Here is a 25551-nt window from a genome sequence, read left to right on the forward strand (position 1 = left end):
GGAACAATAATAAGTTGCAGTTGATTTGACATTCTAAATTTCGGTCAGACTATATGAATTTTGTCAAAAACTAATACATTGATCTATTGAAGTAGTAGCAAATGAACGTAGATATTGCTAAATTAAAGTACCCTCGAGTTATTAATTAACTGGTGATCCTAGTCCTGTACAATTTATATAATTCTCTCTGTTTAATTAATAATTTAGTTCTTACACTTATCCACAGTCCACACAGTTGTTTGGATTCTACATTTAAAAACCGTAAGTTTAATTAAAGCCATGCTTGGTTTCTCATTCACCTGCTTTCAATGTCGGTCTATCTTGCTAAACTCAGGTGATATGTTTGATTTCTTATTTATTAAGTAATTTTGCACATTTATGTTTACCTTCAAATCAAGTTTTTCAAAGGAAAACATATTGGTGGTGGTTTTAAAACTTAAGTTTTCAAACGGAAGTACTTTTTTTAGTGGAAAATGAAAGTTTTTTTTAATCTAAATATGCTAACTCTGTTAATTTTATAAATCCATCAGTTTTTAATTTCTGTGACAGTTAATCATAAACCCTCTAGAAATTTTGTGACAATTAACCATAAAAATTTCCTATTTTTTTGGGTTAGAGAAAATAGGGTATTTTTTAATTTATTGGACCAAAAAATAATTCGCGACCCTCTTATCCAAGAAAATATTAAATAAATTGTTTTCCTAATATTTTACATATGACACAATGAAACCTTATAAGATTATGTTAATTTTATGTGTTAAATTGATAGAAAATTAGATGATGAAAAAATCCAAAAAAAAAAAAAAATTGACAAAAAGGTTATTAGGTCATACTATCAACGACGGGACAGTTTGAATTTTTTTTACTGCATTTTTTTTTTATTTTTTAATGCATCTTATTTTTGTCTTTTTAAAAAAATTAAACATTTTATTCTATTACTTTTTTTTCTATCACTTTTTTTTTACCAAAAAATGTGCATTGCACGGATTACAACTCTAGGTAGTTTTAATTTGTTTATTTTGCAAACAATAATAGTAATATGTATTTTTAGATTATAATATTCATCAATAACAAACACATTCAACTATTCATCAACTTAATTTTACGGCTGGTATCTCTTTCGAATACAAAAATGAATTTCATCCCTTTAATTATATCCAAGAGTATTTTCCAAAAAAAAAGAAGCTTACAAAGGGCTAAAACAACTATTATTTTGAAGAAGAAAAAAACTAAAAATTATTATGTTAAAATGTAAGGAGTGCTTTAATAATAAAAAGATGTAATACGTGTAAAATAATTCAGACAAGTACTTTTATCCTACTCGAAAATAATTTTAATACCTGTGATTTAAACGGAAATAATTTATACAACTACTTCCTCTAGTTTTAAATATAACCAAAAAGTCTTGAATGCTGATTTTAAATATAAGTAAATATCAATCAATTTTATTTTATTTAAAAATATCATTTTTAAAATATTGTTCATTCAATATGAGTTTTAATTACAATGACTTCTTATTTTTTATATCAATTAGTTTTTTTCTTCTTATATTTAATAAGAAGAAATGTATACTAATTTATATAATATTATTTTTATTTTTATCTCTCTAATATTATGATATCTAATAAATGATACCAAAAAGAGAGACAAACATAAAAAAAATATTGTTGTACATACAACTGTATGAATTGATATATAATAACTTTTTCCATAGTACAATACAGTAATTTAAAGAAAAAATAAGATGAAAAATAATTCAATTATAAATTAGTAGTATGTTTAAAATACCAGTAGTAATTATTAAATTAATAATCACTAATCGACTTCCACTGAATGAGTAACAGCTGTGCAGGTACATGATTTCCTCTTGACTCTTGTGCAGAGAATTTCATCCCTCCAACTATTTAACTAATAATTTAATGCCTATTGAGTAAGATATTTTCTTCTCTCTCTACCACGTTGCCGTTTTTATAGTACCTCATGCCCTTCCGCAAACCAAACCAAACTCTTGAGAAAACGCTGATTAGTGATTCTTCCTCTGAATGATTCAAAATGAAGAACCGTTGGTTCGTTTTCTCGTTCTCTTCGCCGATCGCCGTCGTGCTTTGCTTCTCGCCGGCAAGCACATGGCTCTTTCTTTCTCTCTTTTGTTGTTTTCGCCGGCGTTTTTAACTGAACTGAGTAGTTTTGCTTACTGTGAACAGTTATGGTTAGTTGTGTGACCTAACATGGAGAACGAGGAAGCCAAAGAACCCAAACGGATCTGCCAAGGTAAGCTTCAAATTTATCTTCATAAATAAATATGCATTTATTGGCCTGCTTTTCACGTAGATACGAGTGATTCATTCTCTGAATATGTGTTTTTGCCCCTCTTTTTTAAGTTCGGAGCTACATATCACATTTTTTTTTGCTTTTACTCTGCTTCTTATGACTTATGACAAATCCACATGGATTCCGTGGAAATAAACATTTTCTGATTCGTTTTTTTCTTCCCCCAATTTGTGCTGATTGCAAGTAGCTTCTGGTGCAACATTGTTTCATGTTAGTTGCTTTACCGTTTTAGCATTAATTGATTTTCAATTCATTTAGCTTACATTTAGTTATGTTAATAATGGCAATGTTTTGGATCAATAGATGATTAGTAATATCAAATTTATGTTTTTTTTTTTATCCACAAATGTTAATAGTTATTGTTAGTTATTTTGTTAGCGGGGAATCGAACCCCTATCTTTTCCTCCCTCCCTTCTTCTTTTACTGGCCAACCTTATAACTCCCATACCAAATCTATGTTGATAATGGTTTCCTATCGTGTACCATCTCTATAGGTTATGTGTAACACTAGTTGTAAGCTAAAATGCTAAAGAAAACTAGCTGGTAGTGAAAGTTGGTAGATGAAATTGAAAAAATTAACTTATCAAATGTTCGGTGAAACTAGTTTTTGGATTGGAGTAACTAAAAAGTGTAAATGACAAAAATAATAAAATCATGATTTATTTAACAAATATAAACAAGGAAAGTAAATAAATATATCGAGGATAAAAGTGGGTAAAAAATATAAATAAATTAGAACTTAGAATTCAAGTAGCGTTTAAAAAAACTAAAAACTACTACAAAATTACCAAAAAAAGCTTGTTTATTAAATAATCAAACAAGTTTATAAGTTACAAGGTAGTAAAAAAACTACTAATTAGCTAAAATGACTTGTCAAACATAATATAATTATACCATGAATTCTTTCACAATTTCGGAAATAAACCATCAATTACTTTCTGTCCTGTAGCCCTTAAATAATGAAATTAATTAAAGTAATAAAGTTATTTAAGTAATTTCTTTAAGTATTGAATACCACCAATTTTAGGATAATTTATAATACTCAGTGATACTTTTATGGAAAAAACTTAGATACAGTTAATTAGGAACTGTTTTCAAGTTAAAATTATAGTTTCATTTCGATAATTTGCATGTAGACATTTATTATGCTGATTACCAATGTGAAACTCTAACTGTTAATGAAGAACAATACTAAAAATACATAAAGAATTGCATCTAAGTTTTGTCCTGCTTAATGTGATTTTAATTTTTAACTTTAGGGACTATACAGGGTACGTAGAGAGTAATGCTTTGAGGATGAAGTTGATGGTTGATTCCAATTTTGGAAATAGATCTTTTATTGTGAGAAAACCTCTGAAGTATATATGAGACTGAGAGGGCGTGCACATTCTTTATTCTAACTAAGTGCTTGTTCAGTTCTGAGAAGTGAGGGAACTTTTTGAAAAACAAGGGAATATTATTCCTCTTAAGAAAGTTTTTCCTAATGTCTCGAAGAAACTTAGTTCACTTTAATGTAAAGCTAGATATACTTTTCAGAGATGATTGCAATTATACATATGTTTCGAACTCAAGTATATTGCACTGTTAGGCTAATCATATTTGAGATATTTGAGATATTGTTTGCTTTAATTTTCATATGAACCTTTCACAATTTCATCTTTAAAAGATGTCTTAATGAGTTAAAGAAGAAGAATATTTATAAATTATTATTGATCTTGATTCTTATATGATATGTGATTTTTTAATATATTACGAATGTATAATCGATTATTTTTATAATTGATTGCGTTAATGAGTTTTATTTTTAGATATGTTATGTAGAAAATGTTTTGGAAGAATTAATTTTTGTTTGATTGTCTGAAAAAAATAATAAAATTATAAATAAGTGGATGAAGTTATTTGTAATAATTATTTTTGTATTTAAATTTGTCAGTGAATTATTGAGAATAAAATGAGAAACCAAGCGTTATCTGGAAAGTAACTTGTTATCTTTTAATCATAATTTTCAAAATTGTTTATTACAATTTTTTTCTTCGTTAATATTTTAATCTTTGATTATAATATAAAATAATCAAACATATTTAAATAGTAAATAACTTTTTCTTTCCTTTTTTCATTTGATTATTGGTTTTTTTTACTGAATTTGATTATCAATTGTAACATTGAGATTTGTATCTTATAGTCAGTAACATTATATGGTCATGTTTTTTTTTTTTTTTGTTGAGAAGATTATATGGTCATGTTAGAGTGAGGAAGATGATATAATTTTTATCAAATATAATTAGTGGTTGCGACATTCAATCATGTTGGATCTTTATTAATAAAGATTGTACAGTATCATTCTGTCTTCAACACTAACATATCATGTTATCGAATAACATGAAAGGATTTAAATTGATAATCTTGAAAATGAACACATCCAAAAATGCTCATTACATGCATGCTAAAGGTTTTCCCATTTTAGAGGAGCTTAAATGTACAATTTTATCATATTTGGCGTCTCGTTGAATTGGATTATATTTTAAGAATTATAATCTGTTTTTTTTATAAAAAAAACTGTTTATAATCCTGTTCTCTCCTGATTGATAATGTTGGTGAAAATTAGATAATAGCTAGAATTTTAATCCTCGTAAATGTATTAAATAGTTATGATTATTTTATTATATATATTAAAATCACTTTATTATATTCTTTTAATCAATCAAATTGATATAAAAATATAAAAAGACATCCAATTTAATTTAAATCTGAACATAATAGTATAATTATAGAATAATATTTTTAAAAGAATAGGACATACTAGAACGTAAAATATAATAGTATAATTGACAACTTTATATAAAAGCAACTACCACAAATAATTTCATGCATTTTTTTTGGTAGTTTTTACTATAACAAATAACAAATTAATTATTTTAGACAATCCAAATGAAACTTCTTAAATACACTTTTAACATAGAATATCGTTAACAAAGTTTATTTCATATAATTGATTACATCTATAATCAATTATTTTAATAATCAATAAAAGCAATCAAATCAAAATAATTTGCTTATATGATTAGAAAAATAAAAAAATTTAAATAAACCAATTTAAATAAACCAAAAAACTATTGGGATTTGGGAGTCTCTAATGTAATTTGCTCCCATAACTTTTTATCTCTTAGTGTCAATGTCTGCCAAACAAAGCACTTTTGCCATTGGAAATCATTTCAATCTCTATGCATTTCACTGCTTCATTGGAGATTTCCTCTATTCTTTCCATACTTCGACTTGGTAGTTTCCATTCCCTATCTAGGTTTGAGTCTGGGATTTGAACACAAACTTAAAATGTTTGGTACAAATGTTTTATATATAATTACTAGTTTATTACTAGTTACTAGTATTATTATTGAGTGGACACTATAGTGACAACGTTCAAATTTCAACTACATGAAAATAAAATAAAAAAATTACATGGGACACTGAGTGACAATGCTTATACTAAAACTTCTTCTGGATCGTGTTCAGGAGGAAATTCGTTAATTACCTGTTTTGTAAATATTTTCTTCTTTGGGAAACTAAAAGCTGGGTTTGAAAATGAGTGTAGACGGTAGAGTAGGATAAAAATACTTTGATTTTGAATTTCTTGTTTTAGTAAATAATCAAAATTAGTCTTATGTCACTCTGTGAGCCTTACTTTTTATTTAATGAATCTCACTCATTTTTAATAAATTTTAATAAATAACGAAAAGCATTAAAAGAATGTTTTGTTAGTACTCATAACCTAGATACTCTTTTCTCACTTACTTCAAAATATAAATTAAGCTTATTTTAAAATTTTGATCTATAGCTCTATCAAATGGTGATGTCTCACCTAATAGTGATTGGTTGAGCGGATTGTGATCATAAGCAAATTTGACAATTAAGGAGTGTCTATGTCCGATGAAGTTTAATAATTAGGATAAATTACATTAATATTTCTGAGATTTTTTTTGAATTACATATAATACCCTTCTTTGTTTAATTTTTACAACTGAGTGTGAATGTAATATATAAGGGGTGTTAGTGTAACATTTTGTAATATTGAGGGGATTAGTGTAATATATAAGGAGGTGTTAAGTGTAATATTTTCAAATATTAGGGGAATTAGTGTAGAAATAAAAAAAAGTGTTGGTGTAATTTTTAAAAAAATCTCAGGGGATGTGAGTATAATCTGTTCTAATAATTATTGTCTAAGAGTTTAATGGTGATGTACTTATACTGTCAACTAGTTTTACATTATCATCCAATTACTATTAATATGACTTTTAGGATAATTCTGTAAAAATTAATAAACTTATCATAAAAAGTGGTTGCTGATTGGATTATAGTGTAAAACTATTATACATTGTTAATGCATAATCTTTTTTTTCATTATCTAATTACAAGCTGCTAGATATGGTAATTTTTTTACTTTTATAATAATTATTTTTAGAGACTCGGAATTTATTTTTTATCTTACAAGTCATATAAAAAATAATTTCTGATTGATTGATATCATTAAAGCTTTTACATTGATAATGCATGATTGTCAAACTCTTAAATGTAACTTATCAAATGTTTGGTGATTAATAAATCTTAGGAATCAAATACAATTTTATATTATTAATTATTAATATAATACATTGATGTTAAGTTTATGTGATTGAAATTTCTTAATTATCAAAGCATTAATTTATAACTGGAGAATTGAATTATTGTTAATTTAATAAAATAAAGAAAATTGTTTTTTTGATTGCAAAGTTCTTATATATTATAAGAATTGTAATAAAGATTACTGATAAAAAAATTACAATATTTAACTAGAGGGTGACTTTGAAATACTCCTGCAGTAGAAGTCTGAATAATTTTATAATTGTCCAGATTTTAATCATTTTAGACAATAGTATTTTTTTTTAATTTTATGTAATTATTTGGTATCGTGTTACATTCATAGTTCAAAATTGTGTATGTAGAAATCTTGAACACGGTGGTATGACATAAAAAATGGTGTTTTTGTCGGTGTTCTGAACAGTTTTCTTTTGTATCACGAAAAAAATATTGCTGAGTTAGGTAGGAATAGGATCACTTGACGCTCTGAACTGTTCAATTTTGATGAAAACTGTTTAAACTTGACGTTTTGAACTGTTGGTCTTAAACTTGAACTAGTGTGCTTTAATTCAAAAGGTTTAATTGCACTTTTGTATCTCAAGTATCACAATTGTGCAATTTTAGTCCTCTAGGTTCTAATTGTGCAATCGGGTCCCTCAGTAATCATAAATGTGCGATTTTCGTCCCTCAAATTTTAGTCAGAAATGATGATGGTTTATGTTTACCAATGGCTGAGTATGTATTTGTTGGAATGAATATGAATATGTTTTTATTCACTAATTTGTATAACATAACCTTTGGCAGATAAAATGCGACATCCTATCCTTCTTGCATGGTCAGAAATAGATCTGATTTACACGCATTTATCCGTTTCCAACCAACTAAGTCGGCCAAAATCTCAATATAGTGAATCATCATTCAAAGCATTGGGACCCGGGTATTCCCTCAAACTGATAACATATTAAGTCTATAAATTTTCTTTTTATGTTTATTGAGTATGCTGCATTATTAATGCTTATAACTGACTATCAACTTGGTCTGAATATTCAGATGCTTTAACTATTTAAGTGTAATTTTAGGTGTGCTTCTGAATTTGGATTTTTTCCTATTATCCAATAGATAAGTTTTTGTTTCTTCTGCATGTGTGTAAGATATGAATGGAGCATATGTTGGCGCAAAATATATTGGTCTGCATGATTTGGGGATATTGGTTCCCTGTTTATTGTTAACAATACTGCTTTACAATTCATTTAGAAGAATCATAATTCATGCTTATTACTCATTTACTTGATACGAAACAATGATTATTGTGAGTTTGACCTACATTGTTTCCTATGTGGTGTGGATTACTTATTAAAGGCACAAGCACAGATGGTTGTGTTCTGAATACGATTTAATTGATCACAACATATGTATTTAGAATTTATATAAAACAACACCAGACTCACTTGTGTTATGTTTTTATTGCACAAAATTTACAACGGCAGTCATTATGTCTGATCCTTAACAGCAATTAAATGCTTCTTGATAGATAATCTCGTACCATAAATGCGTTGTACTGTTGAATGGAACTAATATGGTTGATGAACTACAAGATCCAACTCAAAGAAGCCTGATCATTCTAGGGAGAAGTTGTTGCTTTGTTGGCTGGCTTGGCACAAATGACAACCTCCCTGATTACTGAACAGTTTTGCTAATGCAGCTGCAATCTGGTACAGAGATTAAGTGTTTAATTTCTTGTGAAATTAAAAAGAAAAATTATAGACTTGATATATTATCAGATTGAGTGAATACCCGAGTTTCATTGCTTTGGTTGATGGTTCACTGTATTTGTATTGAGACTGTGGCTGACTTAGCTGGAGACTGATAGATGCAAGTGAATCATATCCATTTCTGACGTTGTAAGAAGGATTGGATGCCACATTTTCTTCATTTGTACTCCTTGCTTCATAAACCTAAGATTGATCCAAATCTTTTGTTTAGGTTTAGCTAAAGGAAACTTGAAGCCTTTAGCTTCGGACTAAATAGAAGGTTTAGTTACTTTTTTGCTCTTCTAATTTATTTTTGGAAAAAATATGTTTTTAGTCCCTATACTTTGTAAAATTATTAATTTTAGTCCTTGTTCTTCACCATCTAACATTTTAGTCCCTCAACTTTTATAAACCAGTGTTTTTAGTCCCTTAGGACAGACGTCATGTAGGAAACATTGTCAACAGTGTTTGTCCCTGAACATTTTGGTTCATGAATGTTTAAAGCAAGGGTTTTTAGGCCCTCAAGACAGACATGATTAACATTGTTTCCTACTTGGCATTTGTCCTGAGGAACTAAAAGCATTGATTTTTAAAAGTTCAGGGGCAAAAAGTGATCAATAGTGAAGTAGAGGGATTAAAATCAAGAATTTTATAAAATACAGGGACTAAAATCATATTTTTCTTTTAATTTTTAGGTTCAATTTGATCATCTTATTATATTTAAAGGTTCAATTAGGTCATCTATTTTTTAAAAATAGTTCAGTTAGTTTTTTTATTTTTAAAATAGGTCCCATTTTTCTTCTATATGCTCCAAAATTTTTGAAAAATAGGACCAAAATTGGTTCTATATGGAACCAAATTGAATCCATTATAAAAAAAAGACCTAATTGAACTATTTTCTTAAAAAATCACATGGCCTAATTGAACCTTTTAATAGTAAGAGGTCTAAATTAAACTTAAAAATTAAATTAGAGGATACATAGTTATTTTTGTCTCTGAATGTATATAATGCTGACAAATTCATCCCTGAAAGATGAAAATTCAAATTTTTGTTTTTGAAAGTGAAATAAGTGCGGTAAATTCATCCATTTGTTAACTTTTGTTTGTTACCGTTAATGAAAGAGTCTATGTGACACATTCAGGGATGAATTTGTTTGTGTTCTACACATTCAGGGATGAAAATGACTATTTACTCAAAATATAATTTAATATTCATTTTTTCTCCTTTTTTAATCGTTGCAAGAATAACATTATAATTAACACTTAAAAAAATAGGAAAGCAAACATAAGTTAAAACAAACATAATAATAAGCATAATCTATCTGTTGTTCTGAAATTTCTATTGTGACAAAATTAGGTGAAGACAAAATCAAGTTGGGTTTCATTTTTTTGTTAGGATTAATTTAATGATTGTGTATTTTTGTTTGAGTTTTATATTTTGGGTAAGGTACTATAGAAATTTCAAAGCAATAGACAGAGTATGTTTATTATTATGTTTGTTCTGACTTATACTTGCTTTCCTATTTTTTAAGTGATTATTGTAATGTTATGCTTTCAATAATTAAAAAAGGGAAAGATGAAGATTAAATTATATTTTGGATAAATAGTTATTTTTGTGTCGGGATGTGTAGAGCACTAACAAAATTCGTTCTTGAATCACGTAGACTCTTTCATCAATGGTAATGGATGAAAGCTAACGGATGAATGAATTTGTCTCATTTTTTTCACTTTTGATGACTAAAATTTGAATTTTAATCTTTCGGGAACGAATTTGTCCGTGTCCTAGACAAAATGACTATTTATCCTTAAATTAAAAGACCACAAAAGTAATGAAATCAAAATAGAATTAAGCCAAATAAATGAGTTAAGTCTGTTTGATATTGTCCTATCCATATGAAGTGCCTGTGTATGCGCAGGCTTGTTCATTTTACAAGCCTTTGTTAGGCTTAGGCATGGATATGTATTAATGGAAAGATGAATAATAGATTCTTGAATATAGAATGTGTTTTTATGGATCATTTACCTTCTTTTGTAGCTCTGCATTTTCTTTTTGGATCTGCTCCATCTTTTGATAGAGTTCAACATTTTCTTGATGAATGATATTTCCCTATGATAGCATTAATCAAAATTGGTCAAATTTTTTGGGAAAATCTTAGTCAATCTCAGCAAGAAGAAAACCATACTCCTTAAACCTTTTGGCGTAGTTCTTTAATCTCATTAGTTAAAATTTGATCCTGCAGGGAAATAGATGATAATGTAGGTTATGAATATGCAGAATCTTAAAGGGCAGAGATATAATTTGAACTGACCCATCATACCTTTTTCATGCGGACACCCTTTAAACTCATCTCCAGTTGGTTTTCCAGATTTTGTAGTTCTTTAATACCCAAACCCGTAAGTTCTTCCCCCATTAATTGCCTGCTTTTGCCGAAAGAAAAAAAAATGAAATGTTTTATCAATGAGATAGGTTTTTCTCTTAAGGCAAAAATATTCAGAGCATAAGTTTTTTTTTTAGCATTTCTATATTTTTGTTTAAGAAGCTAAGCTGTAAATTTACAACTTCCTAGAACTATCAGTAATGTTTTCAGGTGGCATCACGTGGCTAACTTTTTTTGGCAGTCAGAAATGAAATCACCTGGTTAACTGATATAAAATTTTTTAGGGAGTCAGTAGAACAAAAATATATTATTTACCATATGATTATTTCCAGTAATGAGCTATTGAATCAACCTTTTGGGTCTTGTAACATCTCCTTCATTTCATACAACCGAGGGGTGTCTCATGTTTGACATTGACTTACTAATAAGTAACAAATATATATATATTTTCTCCAAAAAAAGAAAAAGTAACAAATATATAAGCTACTCTTTAATATATTTTGATTTCATTCTCTGGAAATGTTGGGAGAGAAAAAAATAAGCAAAGATGGATATCATTTTTCCCTTTTGGATGATTTAATGGACACTGGGAAAGGTGGATGATAAAATTTGCCTTCTCCTTTTCCTATTTTATGCCCTCTCGTTATTCTTTTTCTTCCCAAAAGGTCATGGATGTAGGATTTGGATCCTGAAAAGCGAGATGTGTAAAGTGGAAAAGTAAAATATACATACTGTGGATTTGAAAAGAGCACCTCATGAACTTAACCCACTTTAAATCAAAGGTTGATAAGTGATAACCTTTACTTGGTCACTTCAGACATCTCTTTGCTTTACTGGAATCAAATCTGATGAAATAACCTGTTCGATTCTACTATGTCTCTGTTTACTTTTAGTACATTCATGCAACTAATTTGTGTTAGTTTATTTATTTTTTACCTGTGGCATTCTTGCAAGTACTGAAGCTGCTGCCTCAAGCTTGCTGCTTCTGTCTGCCAAAACTAGCAAGTAGAAATGCAGGTATCAAATATATTAAACAGTTGTTATTTAAGGAAATTATTTTAAATGCAAGAATTGTAGGGTAGACAATTTGAAGACTAACATAGTAACATTAGCGTTGAGAACCAACATTCAGATGTTTTTGACAATCTCCCTAAGTATATTATTCCACTAATGGTTGATTTCAATTAGACGAATAAGTTACATTTTCATGTTCAAGGAAGATAAGTTTTGTACCTCTTTAAGAGGTTGATTGATGCCCAATGCTTCCCTTTCCTTTATGAGGCCAAAGAGTCTAGCAGAAAATTGGGTAAATAGATGCAATAGAGGGTGGTTTGCTACTCATTTTTTTGGGAGATTCATTGGTACTTTTATGACACCAGTATGTGTGGTGGTTGTTATTGATGCCCATGCTTGGAATCCTGGCACCCTGGGAATTTAGTAGGTGTGAAATCTGAAATCACTGTATTCTACATATGCTATGTGTATTTTGAGTCTTTCAATTGCGATACTTAATAAGAATAACTTCTAAAAGCTTAAATTATTAGCTGAAGGCCTATTAATGGTTTTATTTCTCCAACGAGCCTTTATGACAGAGCTGTTTTGGCAAGCGTAGGCAATGTATTTGCCCACTTTACCTTTTGCGGGAAATTTAATATGACGAATGGGGCAACAAAAATCAAACTGTTGACCACATGATTTTTTTAAAAATTGATAGGATTTGGATTCTCTTATGTTTTAAATTAATAGTGGAGAGAGGGTTCTGTCAGAGTCATAAGACAAGTTGTTTTTATTATAAGTACTGCACCAATAACCCATCATGGTGGCTCCCTGCGTAAAAATCCTAGTTGCTATCCCTAACAAGGCTGTACACGTGTATCTTGAGTTCCATATATCTGATACTAGAATGCCTCGCATACTAGTGAATCGCTCATCTACTAATTATGGATGGGCGCTAGGAAATATTAGGATGGCTACATGAATTTGGCGGTTGGAATAGAGTAAGCAGCCTTCAATTTTCTAGTTAATTTGTGGTTGTTGCCTTTTGAAAATAAATAGAATAAGGTGTGACTATCCAAGTATGACGGTGATATTAGTTTATATCTGTCACTTACCTAACCTATGTTGGTTTGTATTTTTCTTGGATCATTTATTAATTTCTTGAAGTTTATTGTCTATTTCTCATATTGCTTTCTTGAAATTGTGAAGTTTCTCCTCATTTTCTAATAATCTGTTGATCTCCTGTTTACATCTTCATTTTCTGTTGTTTGTCACTTTTGTTTATTCCACCCACACATTGGCATTGTGTGCTAGGCATGCATCCATTGTATGCCTCCTTTACAGTTGCTTTCCCCAATCATGCTTTAGCAAAATAGCTGTCTTGTAAGCTTAGTCATGAAGAAATAAATTTTGAAGTTGATTTTGTTCCATGAAATGCTTTGTTTGATGTAAGAGAAATAGTAATGCCACTAAAGAATTTAAATGAGGCTATGAGATGCTTGAAATCCTAGCTATCGTATACTTGCCAAGAATCATGACAACTCATGATGTCTCTGAGAAAATGTGAGTTGTTTTTTTTTTTTTGACTGGATAAAATGTTAGTTATAACATTGAAATAGTATTTTTTGGATTCTTTGGATTGAATTGTGATAAATTCTAGTAATCATTACTAGTAATAGCAAGGAGGGGAATCTTGGAAACATTTGCTTGAATACCCTAGTATCCTTAGTATAAGGATACTTGCTACGCTTTTATTCTACATGATGCAAGCTAATAAGGAGAAGTGATCAAATTAGACAAGTGGTTTTTCCTTGTAAGAAACTAGTGTTTCTTAAGTATAGAGATTAGAGGGGAAGGGGATGGGGTCCATTATTTGTTACTTTTTTGGCACATGCAGATGTCATTACCATGGCTTGAGCCTATCCAACTCCCTTAAGCTAAGCCAAAATGATTTACTGTCGAGCAGCAAGAAAAGAAGAAATATGGTATTTTACTCTCTAGTCTGGAACCTGGATGTCTTGTAAGATGTAAAACAGGAACGTACCTGCTATTGTTTGTATAGAAGGTAACTAAAAGAATATAATGTTTTCAATTTTCTTGTCTAACCTCTCTTGATTTGGTGGTGGATTGATTTTAATCAATTGATTAGTTCTCCTTAGTTTTCCTTACCCCTTCTTAAATAAGAAAAACTTCAATGTACTTGGCACATATATGGTTCGGATTATTTCAGAAGAAATAATCGCATTTTTCCAAAAGCTCTAAAAAGATTAATGCAAAAATTAAGTAATTAGTTGTCCACGAAATAAGTTGAATTAAATACAGTTATTTGTGTCGTTCACCCTTGTTTTGGTTCTTTCTCATCCAAAGTCCGGGCACCATGTAGGTTATGATGCTAAATGCAGCCAATAAAATTGAGCCGCTTTTAACTATAGAAATGTTCCCAGGCTAGGATTTGCATTAAACTAGCCTGACTTATTTAACTAGTGTCTTTTGAAGGCTTGATTTGATTTTTTTAAAAGCTTTACTACTTGACTTGAAAGGAACAGTAGAAGTGGAGCAAATGCAAGCTATAATGATGGCACTAGAGGGTCGAGCTTCGGCTTGGTTTCAATAGTGGGAAAATTACAACCCAATTACTTCTTGGGAGAAATTTAAGGTAACAGTAGTAAAGAGATTCCAACCCTTAATATTCAAAAATCCATTATGAAATCCGTCTAGGTCTGAAACAGAGTTAGTAGTAGATTTTTTTTAGAGTTTTGAAAGATATTCAGGAGCTTTTAGGGGAATTGAGCAAGAACTTTTCATGTGCATTTTCTTGTACTGATTAAAGGAGGAATACGAGTGGAGGTGACACTGTATGAGCCACGTTCTCTCAGAATTGATAAAGAAGTCGTTGATGGTAGAGAAGAATCAAGCGGTGGCAAAGACTGGGGTTCTGGTGGGGCCACTCTGAAAATTGTTATATAAGTTACATTGGCCCAAGAACAGTCTAGATTGAGGCTAACACAAAAGGTGAATTTAATGGAGAGACTAAAGCTGGTGGAAATATGAGAACAGGTACAGAGGTACTGTTGTTAATAGGACCTTTCTAGGAATGAAGGAACTTAACGGGAGATTGGGAAGATTTGAGAGGTTGTTAGAGAAAGAAATGCAGGAAAAGATTAGAAAAAAAGAAATGTATGAACCTAATCATGTGTAGAAAGAACAATACCAGATGCTATTGTTAGAGAAAGAAGGTGGGGAATGCCAAGGGGTTTAGCTTATCAAAGCAGAGGAGGTCTAAGGGGTTCAACTTTCTCTGTCTAAGAAGGTCATTGAAAGTGTGGGAATGCTTGGGAAGTCGGAAGGTAGTAGAGATGGTGGATTGGGGGGCTTCAGTCTCAATTTTATAGCCATCAAAGTAGTGAAATAATTGGGGTTGCAGGTCACAAATACTGCTACCTATCATGTACACGTTATGATTGGTGCAAAATAAAGTGCCAAGGAGTTTGTTTAGAGCAGATGCGGAAACTACAAAAATGGAGATACAAGACTTTTTCCTTTTCAGATTGGAAGGATGGGTTGAGTTGTGGCTTTGCTCACTAAACTCAGGTGGTAGTTTAGGTATCCTTTGAAATAAATTGAACAAGAATAGTTTTTGAGAACTACTGGACTGGAATTATGAAAATGTAGTAACGTATTGCCCAAAAGCTTAAAGTCAAGTGGGTGATGGTGTAAAAACAGTTACCTTCTCTTCTGAAGCCGGATTCATGAGGTGATGGGTTTCCTCTTTTAGCTTGTTGTAGCGTTCAATAACCGCTTTCATGCTGTCATAATGTAGGAAGTCATTACAAGAGCACACTAGTATATTTTTTTTATAAGTAAATAAAAGATGTAGATCAACTAGTTACACAGTTTAATATATGGTAACAAGTGTCTATAATATGATGGTTTGAGACATACAAATCATATGATCTCAATTAGCTAAACTTAAATATGATTTTACTTTGTTCAAAGAAAGCTCGACATTAACGCAAGAGGATGGCTGGTTGTATGTTTATGTTGGGTTTAAGATGGCATCGGGTTTTGGCCTTTGGGGATTCAAGTGTATACTGTCCGCATATTTCTTTTATTTTTTAACGTTTAATTTAATTAAGGATCTTGCTAATATAGTAGTGATTAAAGAAAAAAACAGTATTTATTGTAATAACTAGAAGGGAACACAAAAAATATATTATGTTTAGGGTTTAATTTTTCATAAAAAAAGATCTAGGATTCAATTGGACTAAAATAAAAATAAAATGGAAACAAAATTGATGATTAGATCAAAATTGTTAATTTTCAGGATCAAAATGTCTTTGTTTTAAAATAAATGAACAAAAATTACAAATTGAAAAACAAATAGAGGAATTAAAATTGTATTTAAAACAACTATGTTTATTATCTCAAACATAATTACAAATTTAGCATAGACTTGCAAGTGTACCCTAAGTTGTCTACTCCCTTCGCAATTAAGGTTGTATTTGATAAAATTAGTTCACAATTGAAAATTGATAGTTAAAAGTTAAAAAATTAACTTATTTAATTATAAGTATTTGGTAAAATTAATTGTTAAAATAGTTGAAACGTGTAAAATGATAGAAAAATGATAAAACTATGATTTAGTTAAAAATATATCAAGAAAAAATGATTAAATATATTGAAAATAAAAGTGAAAGAAAATATAAAAAGTTAAAAGGTATAAGCTAGTGTTTTAAAAAATAACTTAAATATTAAAAATTATTAAGAAATTACTAAAAAAAGTTTGTTTATTGAATAGTCAAATAAGTTTTTCAGCTAGTTAAAAAAAAATTAAAAACTAGCTGAAATGTTTTGTTAAACATGACCTAAATATTAAGACTATTTTAACTAATTCATATCATTTAAGAAAGTTGATTAATATAGGTTATCTTTGACTAAACTAACTAGAAGTTTCAAGTTAGCTAGTAACTTGAAAGTGAAAAGTTGGCTTATTAAGATTATGTGTGGCAAAACTAGTTGAAAGCTGAAAATTTAATTTATTAAATTAGAATTTTTTGATAAAACTACCTATTAAATTAACTAAAAAGTGTAAAATGATAACAAAATAATAAATCATGATTTATTTAAAATAAATAACAAGAAAAATGATAAGTATATTGAGAATAAAAATGGAAGAAAATATAAAAAAATTAAAAGTTATCATTTTAAAAAATGTTACTTCAAGTATTTAAGTAGCGTTTCAAAAAATAATAAAAACTACTAAAAAAAGTACTTAATAAACAGTCAAATCAATTTTCACCTATTAAAAAAAAGTTAGAAATTAACTTAAATGTCTTGTTGAATATAAACAATTATTAGCGTTAAATTAAAATTATCCTAAATTTTATTGTGGAACTTATATTTTTCTCTTGTCACTTAATTGCTTTTGCACCTAATTAATTAAAGTGTGTTAATTTTTTTATTCAATCCTTATAAGAGAGATAATGTATTTATTTTTTAAATATATAATATTTATTATAAAATAATGAAAGATATTTGGATAAAAAATAATTAATGTAAAAGATAACTTGAAAATAATTTTATTAAAAATTACAAATAAAATTGAAAAAAAAAGTTTTATATATAGGAATAGATGCATGAAGTATCTTCCTATAAACTTCATCTCATTCAAGAGATACAGAGAATTATAAACAATCTCTAACGAGAAACTCTCTAAACAATCTCTAACGAGAGACTTTCTCAGCAATTGTGATCATCTACACTTGTTATTCTCTTTTGGACTTAAATTGGGATGTGATAATCTTATAAGACTCTATTATATGGTGGGATGATGTGACTTAATAATAAGTGTTGACTTGTTTCACACAATTCCAAAACCCTTGAAAACCTCCATTTCTTCAAATGTTGAACGTAATCCTCTCAAAATTCAAAATAACAATTCCAATAATATTACAATTCACAATACATTGTAGCCACAAATTTAGTGGGCATTTGATTTCTCCTTGGAGATTTAATTTTGAATTTAGAATTAATTTTGACTTGAAGTAATTTTGAATAACTTTTGTGTTAGATAAATTTTTTAGGATTAATTAAGTTTTTAGTCTTTCAAATTTTAATTTTCAGCCCTTCAATTTTTTTTGACAACTTTTAATCCTTAATTTATTTTTTGTCACCATTATTAGTCTCTCATTTGCTTTTATTGCTTAAAATTAATCTTTGTTTCCACTCTTTTATTTTATATTTAGGAGTGAATTTGAGAAATAAAAACAAATAAGATACTAAAAATGAACAATTTTTCAGAGAGACTAAAATTACTAACGAAAAATTATTAAAAAACTAAAAATTAAAAAAAAAATTAGAATTTAAAAAAAGTTGTAGAACTAAACTTAATTTTTCCAAAATTTTATGTTGTGTTTTACTTCTAGCATTCTTTTATAATAAAAAAAATTTAAACATAAATCAATCACTTCAAAATTAATTTTAATTAAAATTAATTCTATAAAGTTAATTTAGTTAAAAATTAATTTTATTAACACTCATACAGTCTTTAAAAAAAAACACTCATCCAAACATACACATTTATTTTAAGAAAACAAACATACTTAATGGTAGGCAAATATGCATTGGCTATCTCAACAATTTCTCTCTTAATAAAAAATTCTAAAGTTTTACAAATTATTATTATTTGTTTACCTTCTTTCCTCTTTTGTGACCGCTATTTGCCTTTCGCATGGCCTTCACTCCTAAAAGGAAAATTTCCCCCCCATTTTTCTTCGTTCACAGCCTCCTGTTGTTCACCTTGCAATCCGACTTTAAACCAACAAATTAACTTATGCTCTTGTAGCATCATCTCCCCTAAAGGGATTATGTTAGCAACAGCAGATGACACAAACTTCATATTGTGAAAATTTTGGATGGTACCAATATAGCTTCATTATCATACTTCTAATGCCTTTAACCTTTATTTTTTTTTCCACCATCTTCTATCTTAAAATGACCAAAATTTTCACTAATCCTCATGGTGTCACACATGATCACTTGGTCTAAACAAATGTGCTAAGTTGTTATAAGAACATGCCATCATCTTCAATGTTACTAAACGACACATTAGTTTGGGAGTTTTCATCATTCATCTTCATCTTTCTTAATTTCTTTTAAGTCATCATTAATTTGCATACATCTAGCTTGATCATGATATATATCTCCATACATCGAAGACTTAGCTTTTTAAAGTATTTTATTTTATAATATATTTAAATATTAATTGTTTGTTTTTTGTTATGGAAAGATTCAAACTTACAATTTCTTTCTCTCTTTCTTTCTCCCTTCACTATCAAGCCAACTTCATAACCTATATATATATATATATATATATATATATATATATATATATATATATATATATATATTTGATAAAAATGAAAATCGCAGCACACGCTTTTACCTTCTTTTTTTTCCATCTACGTACATGTTGTATGTGCAGTACCGATTTTGTGCATCTTTCTCATTCAAAATCTAAAACTTTGCCCGACCATCCTATGGACTCGCCTTGGAGGCTTGTCGCTTGTAACGGGAAGGCTTCCGACTTTGACTCAAAATCAGAACATGTTATACTGTTATATTGCTTGATGTTTAATTTGTTAGAAAGAGAGGGGGACATTTTTACTTTGAATATTTTATATTTTTCATACCTATCAATAAGCTTTCCTTTTTTTTTTTTTCCTTCAAAAAACCCAAAGTCTAACAGGAAGAAAAAATTTGCAAAATAACTTCTGTCTCCTTCAGGCTTCAGTCAATAACAGCATATCACGTTAACAAACCCAAAGCCAAAGCCAATCGTGCTATATTGTCTCCTTCAAACCCAAAGTCTCGAAATTTTGCTTGATGTTGACAACTTTGATATCTAATAAAAATAATTTTGCAAAATAACTTGTGTCTCCTTCAGTCCCTCACCAATTCTCCAACACTCTCAAGTCTCATCTTCCACAAGTTTGATCAACACCATATCTCCATCCATGGGAATTATGACTAAGAGAATTCAATCCTTAAGTTCCTCTATCTATATATCTTACAACCTATATATGATCGAATTGATTCTAACGTATACAGTATTCCTACATAAAAATGTTCCAGCTGTCTCTCCATCTCCTGATTTTCCACCCCTTTTCTGGAATAGATTTTTGGCCTCTACATGTACATCATCTTAATAGGTTATTTTCTCACCACACGTGTCTGTCTTGGTTTGCTTGTTTTCCTTTGGAACCTTTGTCTCGCAGCTAAAGCGTGACAAATTCATCCGTTTGCTAACTAACGAATAACATGGGAAGATCCACTTGCAGACTCGTTGTTAATAATAATCTACAGACTTAATCACCAATCAACTTAACTTGACAACCCCCACAGAAAAAAGAAAAAAAAAAACAAAAAAACGAATCAACTAGAAAGTTGACTCCTTTATACTAATAAAAAGTTAACGGAGAATCATTAATTTGTGTGAAATGTTTATCTTCATTTTATGAAAATGTAGAGCTTAATTTAATAGATTAAACTAACACTTTTTTTAGCTCCTACAAACCACTCGAATATCTTAATTTTAGCTCATTCCTTGATATTTTAGATTCATACAGGCTTAGCCCATAGAAAACCTATTCCAATGCTCCCTTTTGTCGCCCTCCACACTCAGCCATCAGTTTAGTCAATTTTCATACGTGGTTCTTTGCCTTATGAAAACTCAGTAGTAACCAAGTACTACACGTATCCTTCTCCATCACATATGTTATACAACTTCAGCTCGGTCAACTAGCTGCCACACATTGTTCTTTAAAGTTCATCTCTTCACAAATGGTAAGAGTCACATGCAATGCAATCACATGCTTGTGTCCTCTCCTCTCCATCACGATTGTTGTCAACATATCTAATCCTCATGTCACATTGTGAAAATGGGTTCATGAGTCAACCATTTATGATTAATGGGTAAGGTTATATATGAAAATAAATTACTCATTAAGACCTCGAGTAAATATTTTTTTATAAGCAAAAATGTATTTATTGAAGAATAAAAGAGCTAAGCTTTGAGCACAATAAGTACCCAGAATAGCATGGTACGTAGAGTCATATATACATCTAAATCAACCCAAAAAAAAAAATTGACAGAAAACTCCCACAGATGCCGGCCCCAAAATCCTCATTAATCCAAACAATCCTCACCTCAAGTTAGATTAACCTATAGCTCACTTAACTCACAAGTTAAACTTAGGAATTGGGTTTAACCTCTTCTTTTAATTAATCTTCTCCAACCTTCTTTCCAAAAAGAGAGAGCGCGGGACCTTCAAGGATTGAGCATTTAAGGTTTACCAGCAACATTGAAGGGGAATTCTCTCCACTACAAAATGTTTTCTTCTTTGACTTGGTGCTCAAGCAGCATTGTCACACCATGTCTAACGAGATACCATTTCAATAGGGCTAGCGTGCTAGTTAACATCAATTGCACCTAGTTGAAGCAAGACTTTTTAAAATACAATTCTGTAATGCATTTCTAATTTTTTTAGTCTAAATGGACCAATCTGTTTAATTCACTAATAACCTGTGACCTGGCCAGGTTGATCCATTTTGAAAACTCTACCCACGAGCTTCATCCTTGTCATTTTCTGATATACATTGTCAAAAATCTAAATCACTTAATTTTTTTGGTATTTTTTGAATGTAATTTTTTTTGTAGTGTTGGACTTTAATGACCCAAATCATTTAACTTACCAACCTTATAGATAAAACCGATTTAGACAGTATTTAAATCTGAACTGAAAGTTGGATTGGGTTAACCTATTCTTAAATTTAAGCTCTCATCATGATTCATCCAAGGTGTTGGATTAAATCACTTTAGGCATTTGAATCCAGCACTCTCTTATTTAAATTCTACATCTCTCATTGCATTTAGGAATGCCTATTTGTATTTCAAAATGAGTTTTTTAATACAATGAGAGGTGCACAATTCGATAGTAATAATGGGAGTATGGGAAACAAATGTAATCACTTTATTGCTAAAGATTGTACACAGAGTATCCAAAGTGAATTGTGAGACATTTCCAACACATTTTGAAATTTGAGACATTTCCAATACATTTGAAACAACTAGGATTATTAATTAATTTGATAACTTTAGGTTTGCATCATAGCCTTAACATATTCCAATATATATATATATATATATATATATATATATATATATATATATATATATATATATATATATATTGTAGCTAAATCTATTGTTTCCTTTTGTTGTGTGTCTTCACTTTGTACATCGCATGTGTGAAACAATCATCGTCGCATGCATGCGTGAATCATATTGTAATATAAGGCAGCTCACTTATCCAGAAGAACAATTCTTTCAGTAATTTATGTTAAAAGTAATTTTACGAGAGCATTTTATAGATTAGTACTAATTCATTATAAACTCGATGTAAAAGAAAAAATAATAAACTCAATTACTGCTTCGAGAATATAAGTTATATGCATTCCCGTATCCATGCTCGATCAAGTAGGTAAGTTATAGATTACCCAAATATTATACCACAATATGCCTCAATCTGTAATATTCTATCTTATAGTATGAGGTTTTACCAGTTTAAAATACCTACATTCAAAACTAATATGAGTTCTTAGATTAATAGAGTGAAAGTGGAAGGTTACGTTTGTGTCCTTTTCATCATAACTTTATTAATTAATTAGCTTGGAGTATCATACTGTGTTGTAACTTGGAGCCAATTAATAACACAAAACTGGAGGCGCTAGCTGGAGACAAAAAGGAAAAGACCAAGAAAGATTGGGAAGATTGAGGAGGCAGAAGAGAAAACCATTTCTCAGAGTTATTCTGCTATCAGAAATACTAAAGTGTCATGAAGATTAACACCGTACCATGCAAACGCGCATGCACATTTCTTATTATATACACTCAACCTAGGCAATATCAAATGGGGGAGAGGGTTAATTATAGCTTGGCAACCATTAAAGAAATTGAAGTCACAGTCACAGATATATTCCTAATGCAAGTGGACATATATAAAATGTTTCGTACAGCACGGCATGACACCAACCACGAAGTATACGAGAATCACAATCATCTTGTATTTTAGTACTATCTATGTAATTATTTTATTCACTTTATATAGTACAGATTTTATATTAGCAAAGAAAAGCTGAGACAATAATATTGCACCCAAAATTTTAGATCGATTTCCATCATTTAAAGCGAAAGGACTAATAAATTTGTCTAAAAATAAATTGATCTTAATTAATTAATTACCTTGTGCTTGCATAGTCATAAAGCTTCCCAGTGCTGGAGAACACCATCAATCCAACTTCAGCATCACAAAGAATTGATAATTCTCTAGCTTTCTTCAGCAATCCATTTCTTCTCTTTGAGAAAGTCACTTGCCGGCTAGTGGAGTTGTCGATCCTTCGAATCGCAATCTTACCTCTCCCCATCTTTGGTCAAAAAATTATATTTTAGGGTTCCTTCACAAATACCACCTTTGAACTAATAGATCAGTGAACAAATTCAATTAAGATCGTGAAGAACAAGAGTTCTTGAACACTGATAGAGTTAATCAGATTAAATATTTAAGAAATGAGAAGAAATTAATTAGTTGAAAAACAATCATAAAATTGCAAACATAAAGGGACAAAAATAAAACAAAACCCCAAATGAATAGTGGAAAGTCAAAGAAGCAACTTACTTGAAAATTATAGGAGTGATTTGGAAGGAGAAAGAGAAGCAGGGGAGAGAAGAAGAAGGAGGGAGGTCAAGACTTAGATGAATGTTCCTAATCCTAGGAGAGTTATGTGATGCAATAGTGTATGCTTTATATGGAAAGCCAGAGTGGTTTATTTGGGCAAAGGTCACAACCACTATACCTGTGTGGTTTTTGTCCTAAAAACGGTTTTTTGTGATAACTTGAGTGGTTTTGATGTGGGGTAAAGTGGTTTACGCGATCGAGTATCTAAAACAAAGCGTACTCGCCCTTTCTGTTAAGTGTGATTGTGAAAGAATCCCTGAGGGTATCAAACAGCATAAACTAGATTGAAAGGGGCACGTGTCGAATGGATAGAGAGAGTAGCTAATACGTGACAACATGGGAGTTTGCGAATGTGAAACCTAGGACTGATTGTGAGTCCAGGAATTGTGAGGACCCTGCAAATGTGCATTTGTGTGACATATGGGGAATGGACACGTGGACTTTCCAAAACCGAGGGCGCTTACTTTTCCTGCTTTCAGGTTTGGCGAAAAATGCGTCAAAATGGCTCTTCACTCTGTCTGCTTTCTATTATTGACTATTGTATCCGTTGCAAGTAACATCCAGGTAAATGGGTGGGGAAAATAATATATATATGGAAAGTAATTTGTACGTCTTATTATAATTATTGCGTAACAAAAATAATTTATTTTAAAATAATTTTTATTTCATATTTTTAATATAATATTAATTATTTTTAGTTATATTTTCTATAATATTAATGATATGTATTATAAAAATAAAAAAAATCAATTAATGATAAGGTTAATTCTATAAAATATTATTTTTTTACTTATTTATTAATTTTTTTGTTTGGGTAAAATAACGTATGACGAACCAATAATGATTAATATAAATGATAATTATTTGTGTTTGTGTTTTTTAGTTAAGTGATTTAGAGTTCGAATCTTAATTAACTTTTAAATATAAAATAAATAATATTGGAAGAAGAATACATATGTGTTTATGATTCGGCTAAAATTAGTCATAACTTTTGATGGAAGTTACGTTTTACTAATATCATAATCAACAAAATCGAGAAAATATTTTTTTAGGAAAACAATAAAATTATATAGGTGTTTATATCCCTGAATGATTCAGCATGTGATGCTTTTTATCCTATCTCATTTGCTTTTCCAAAATGGAAATCAGTGCATATTTTAGAAGCAAGTTTAGGGTGGACACTAACGAATCCATAATTTTTTGTTAGTGAGGGTAAAAAATAATTTCTAACAAGTTTAATATTAAAAAAATTCTGTATCTGCTACTATACCCATTCCTTTATTAACAAAAATAAATAAATTCTTGGACATTTTGTGGAAACAACTTCTATATTCAAATGAATCCTATATTATCTTTTTCACCAAGTCTGATTGCTAATAGTAACTTTAATATGTTATTTTCTATTTATTAACGCTTGATAACTTCTCAAGGCTTGATTGTAAACACTATTAAATTCTCTGATAGGAGTTTTCAATCTATCTTTTTTTTTCCAATTTGAAAAATCATCAACTGAAAATGCATTTGCATTTTTTTTCTCCAATGTCAAATCTCATAAGATAACAATACAAACAAAAATACAACATCTTTTGATACACTTTATTTCAATCAATTGCTAAATTCCAAAAACCAACCAAGATTAAACTTTCGATCAGTGGCGAATCCAAGATGCTAAGTCAGTGGGTATAAATT

The 25551-nt window shown here is 29.6% G+C and overlaps 1 protein-coding gene and 2 long non-coding RNA genes across 12 annotated transcripts; 1 reads left to right on the forward strand and 2 right to left on the reverse strand.

Moving 5' to 3' along the window:
• Window positions 1–1978: 1978 nt before the first annotated feature.
• On the forward strand, window positions 1979–8999 carry LOC114373759. Its single transcript, XR_003658458.1, has 4 exons — window positions 1979–2066; window positions 2205–2271; window positions 7747–7879; window positions 8474–8999. It is a non-coding gene; the product is annotated as an uncharacterized LOC114373759 (long non-coding RNA).
• Window positions 8318–23954, reverse strand: LOC114373757 (MADS-box transcription factor ANR1-like). Of its 10 annotated transcripts, none has more exons than XM_028331291.1 (9): window positions 23803–23954; window positions 23370–23603; window positions 15795–15873; window positions 12008–12069; window positions 11012–11111; window positions 10886–10927; window positions 10717–10800; window positions 8737–8897; window positions 8318–8651 (listed from the first exon to the last, which is right to left on the reverse strand). In XM_028331291.1, the coding sequence occupies exons 2-9, from the start codon at window positions 23549–23551 to the stop codon at window positions 8636–8638; spliced, it is 726 nt and encodes a 241-aa protein (XP_028187092.1). In that variant the 5' UTR covers window positions 23552–23603; window positions 23803–23954; the 3' UTR covers window positions 8318–8635. The 10 variants fall into 10 exon arrangements, with proteins under 10 accessions (XP_028187092.1, XP_028187091.1, XP_028187085.1 ...); XM_028331290.1 differs by having other exon boundaries at window positions 11012–11114; window positions 23803–23949; XM_028331284.1 differs by having other exon boundaries at window positions 8318–8897; window positions 11012–11114; window positions 23370–23551.
• Window positions 11201–12011, reverse strand: LOC114373760. The gene is made up of 2 exons (XR_003658459.1): window positions 11870–12011; window positions 11201–11759 (listed from the first exon to the last, which is right to left on the reverse strand). It is a non-coding gene; the product is annotated as an uncharacterized LOC114373760 (long non-coding RNA).
• Window positions 23955–25551: the final 1597 nt, after the last annotated feature.

Source organism: Glycine soja, chromosome 11 (genome assembly GCF_004193775.1).
Source record: "Glycine soja cultivar W05 chromosome 11, ASM419377v2, whole genome shotgun sequence".
Classification (NCBI taxonomy): Eukaryota; Viridiplantae; Streptophyta; class Magnoliopsida; order Fabales; family Fabaceae; genus Glycine; species Glycine soja.

What these genes read in the sequence shown, in the direction of transcription:
- LOC114373757 (XM_028331284.1), bottom strand. Translation starts at nt 23,551, where the DNA reads ATGGGGAGAGGTAAGATTGCGATTCGAAGGATCGACAACTCCACTAGC. An exon ending in ATCCGGCTTCAGAAGAGAAG is followed by an intron (nt 12,070 to 15,794) that starts GTAACTGTTTTT and finishes TCTACTTGCTAG; the next exon opens with TTTTGGCAGACAGAAGCAGC. An exon ending in TACTTGCAAGAATGCCACAG is followed by an intron (nt 11,115 to 12,007) that starts GTAAAAAATAAA and finishes TTTCGGCAAAAG; the next exon opens with CAGGCAATTAATGGGGGAAG.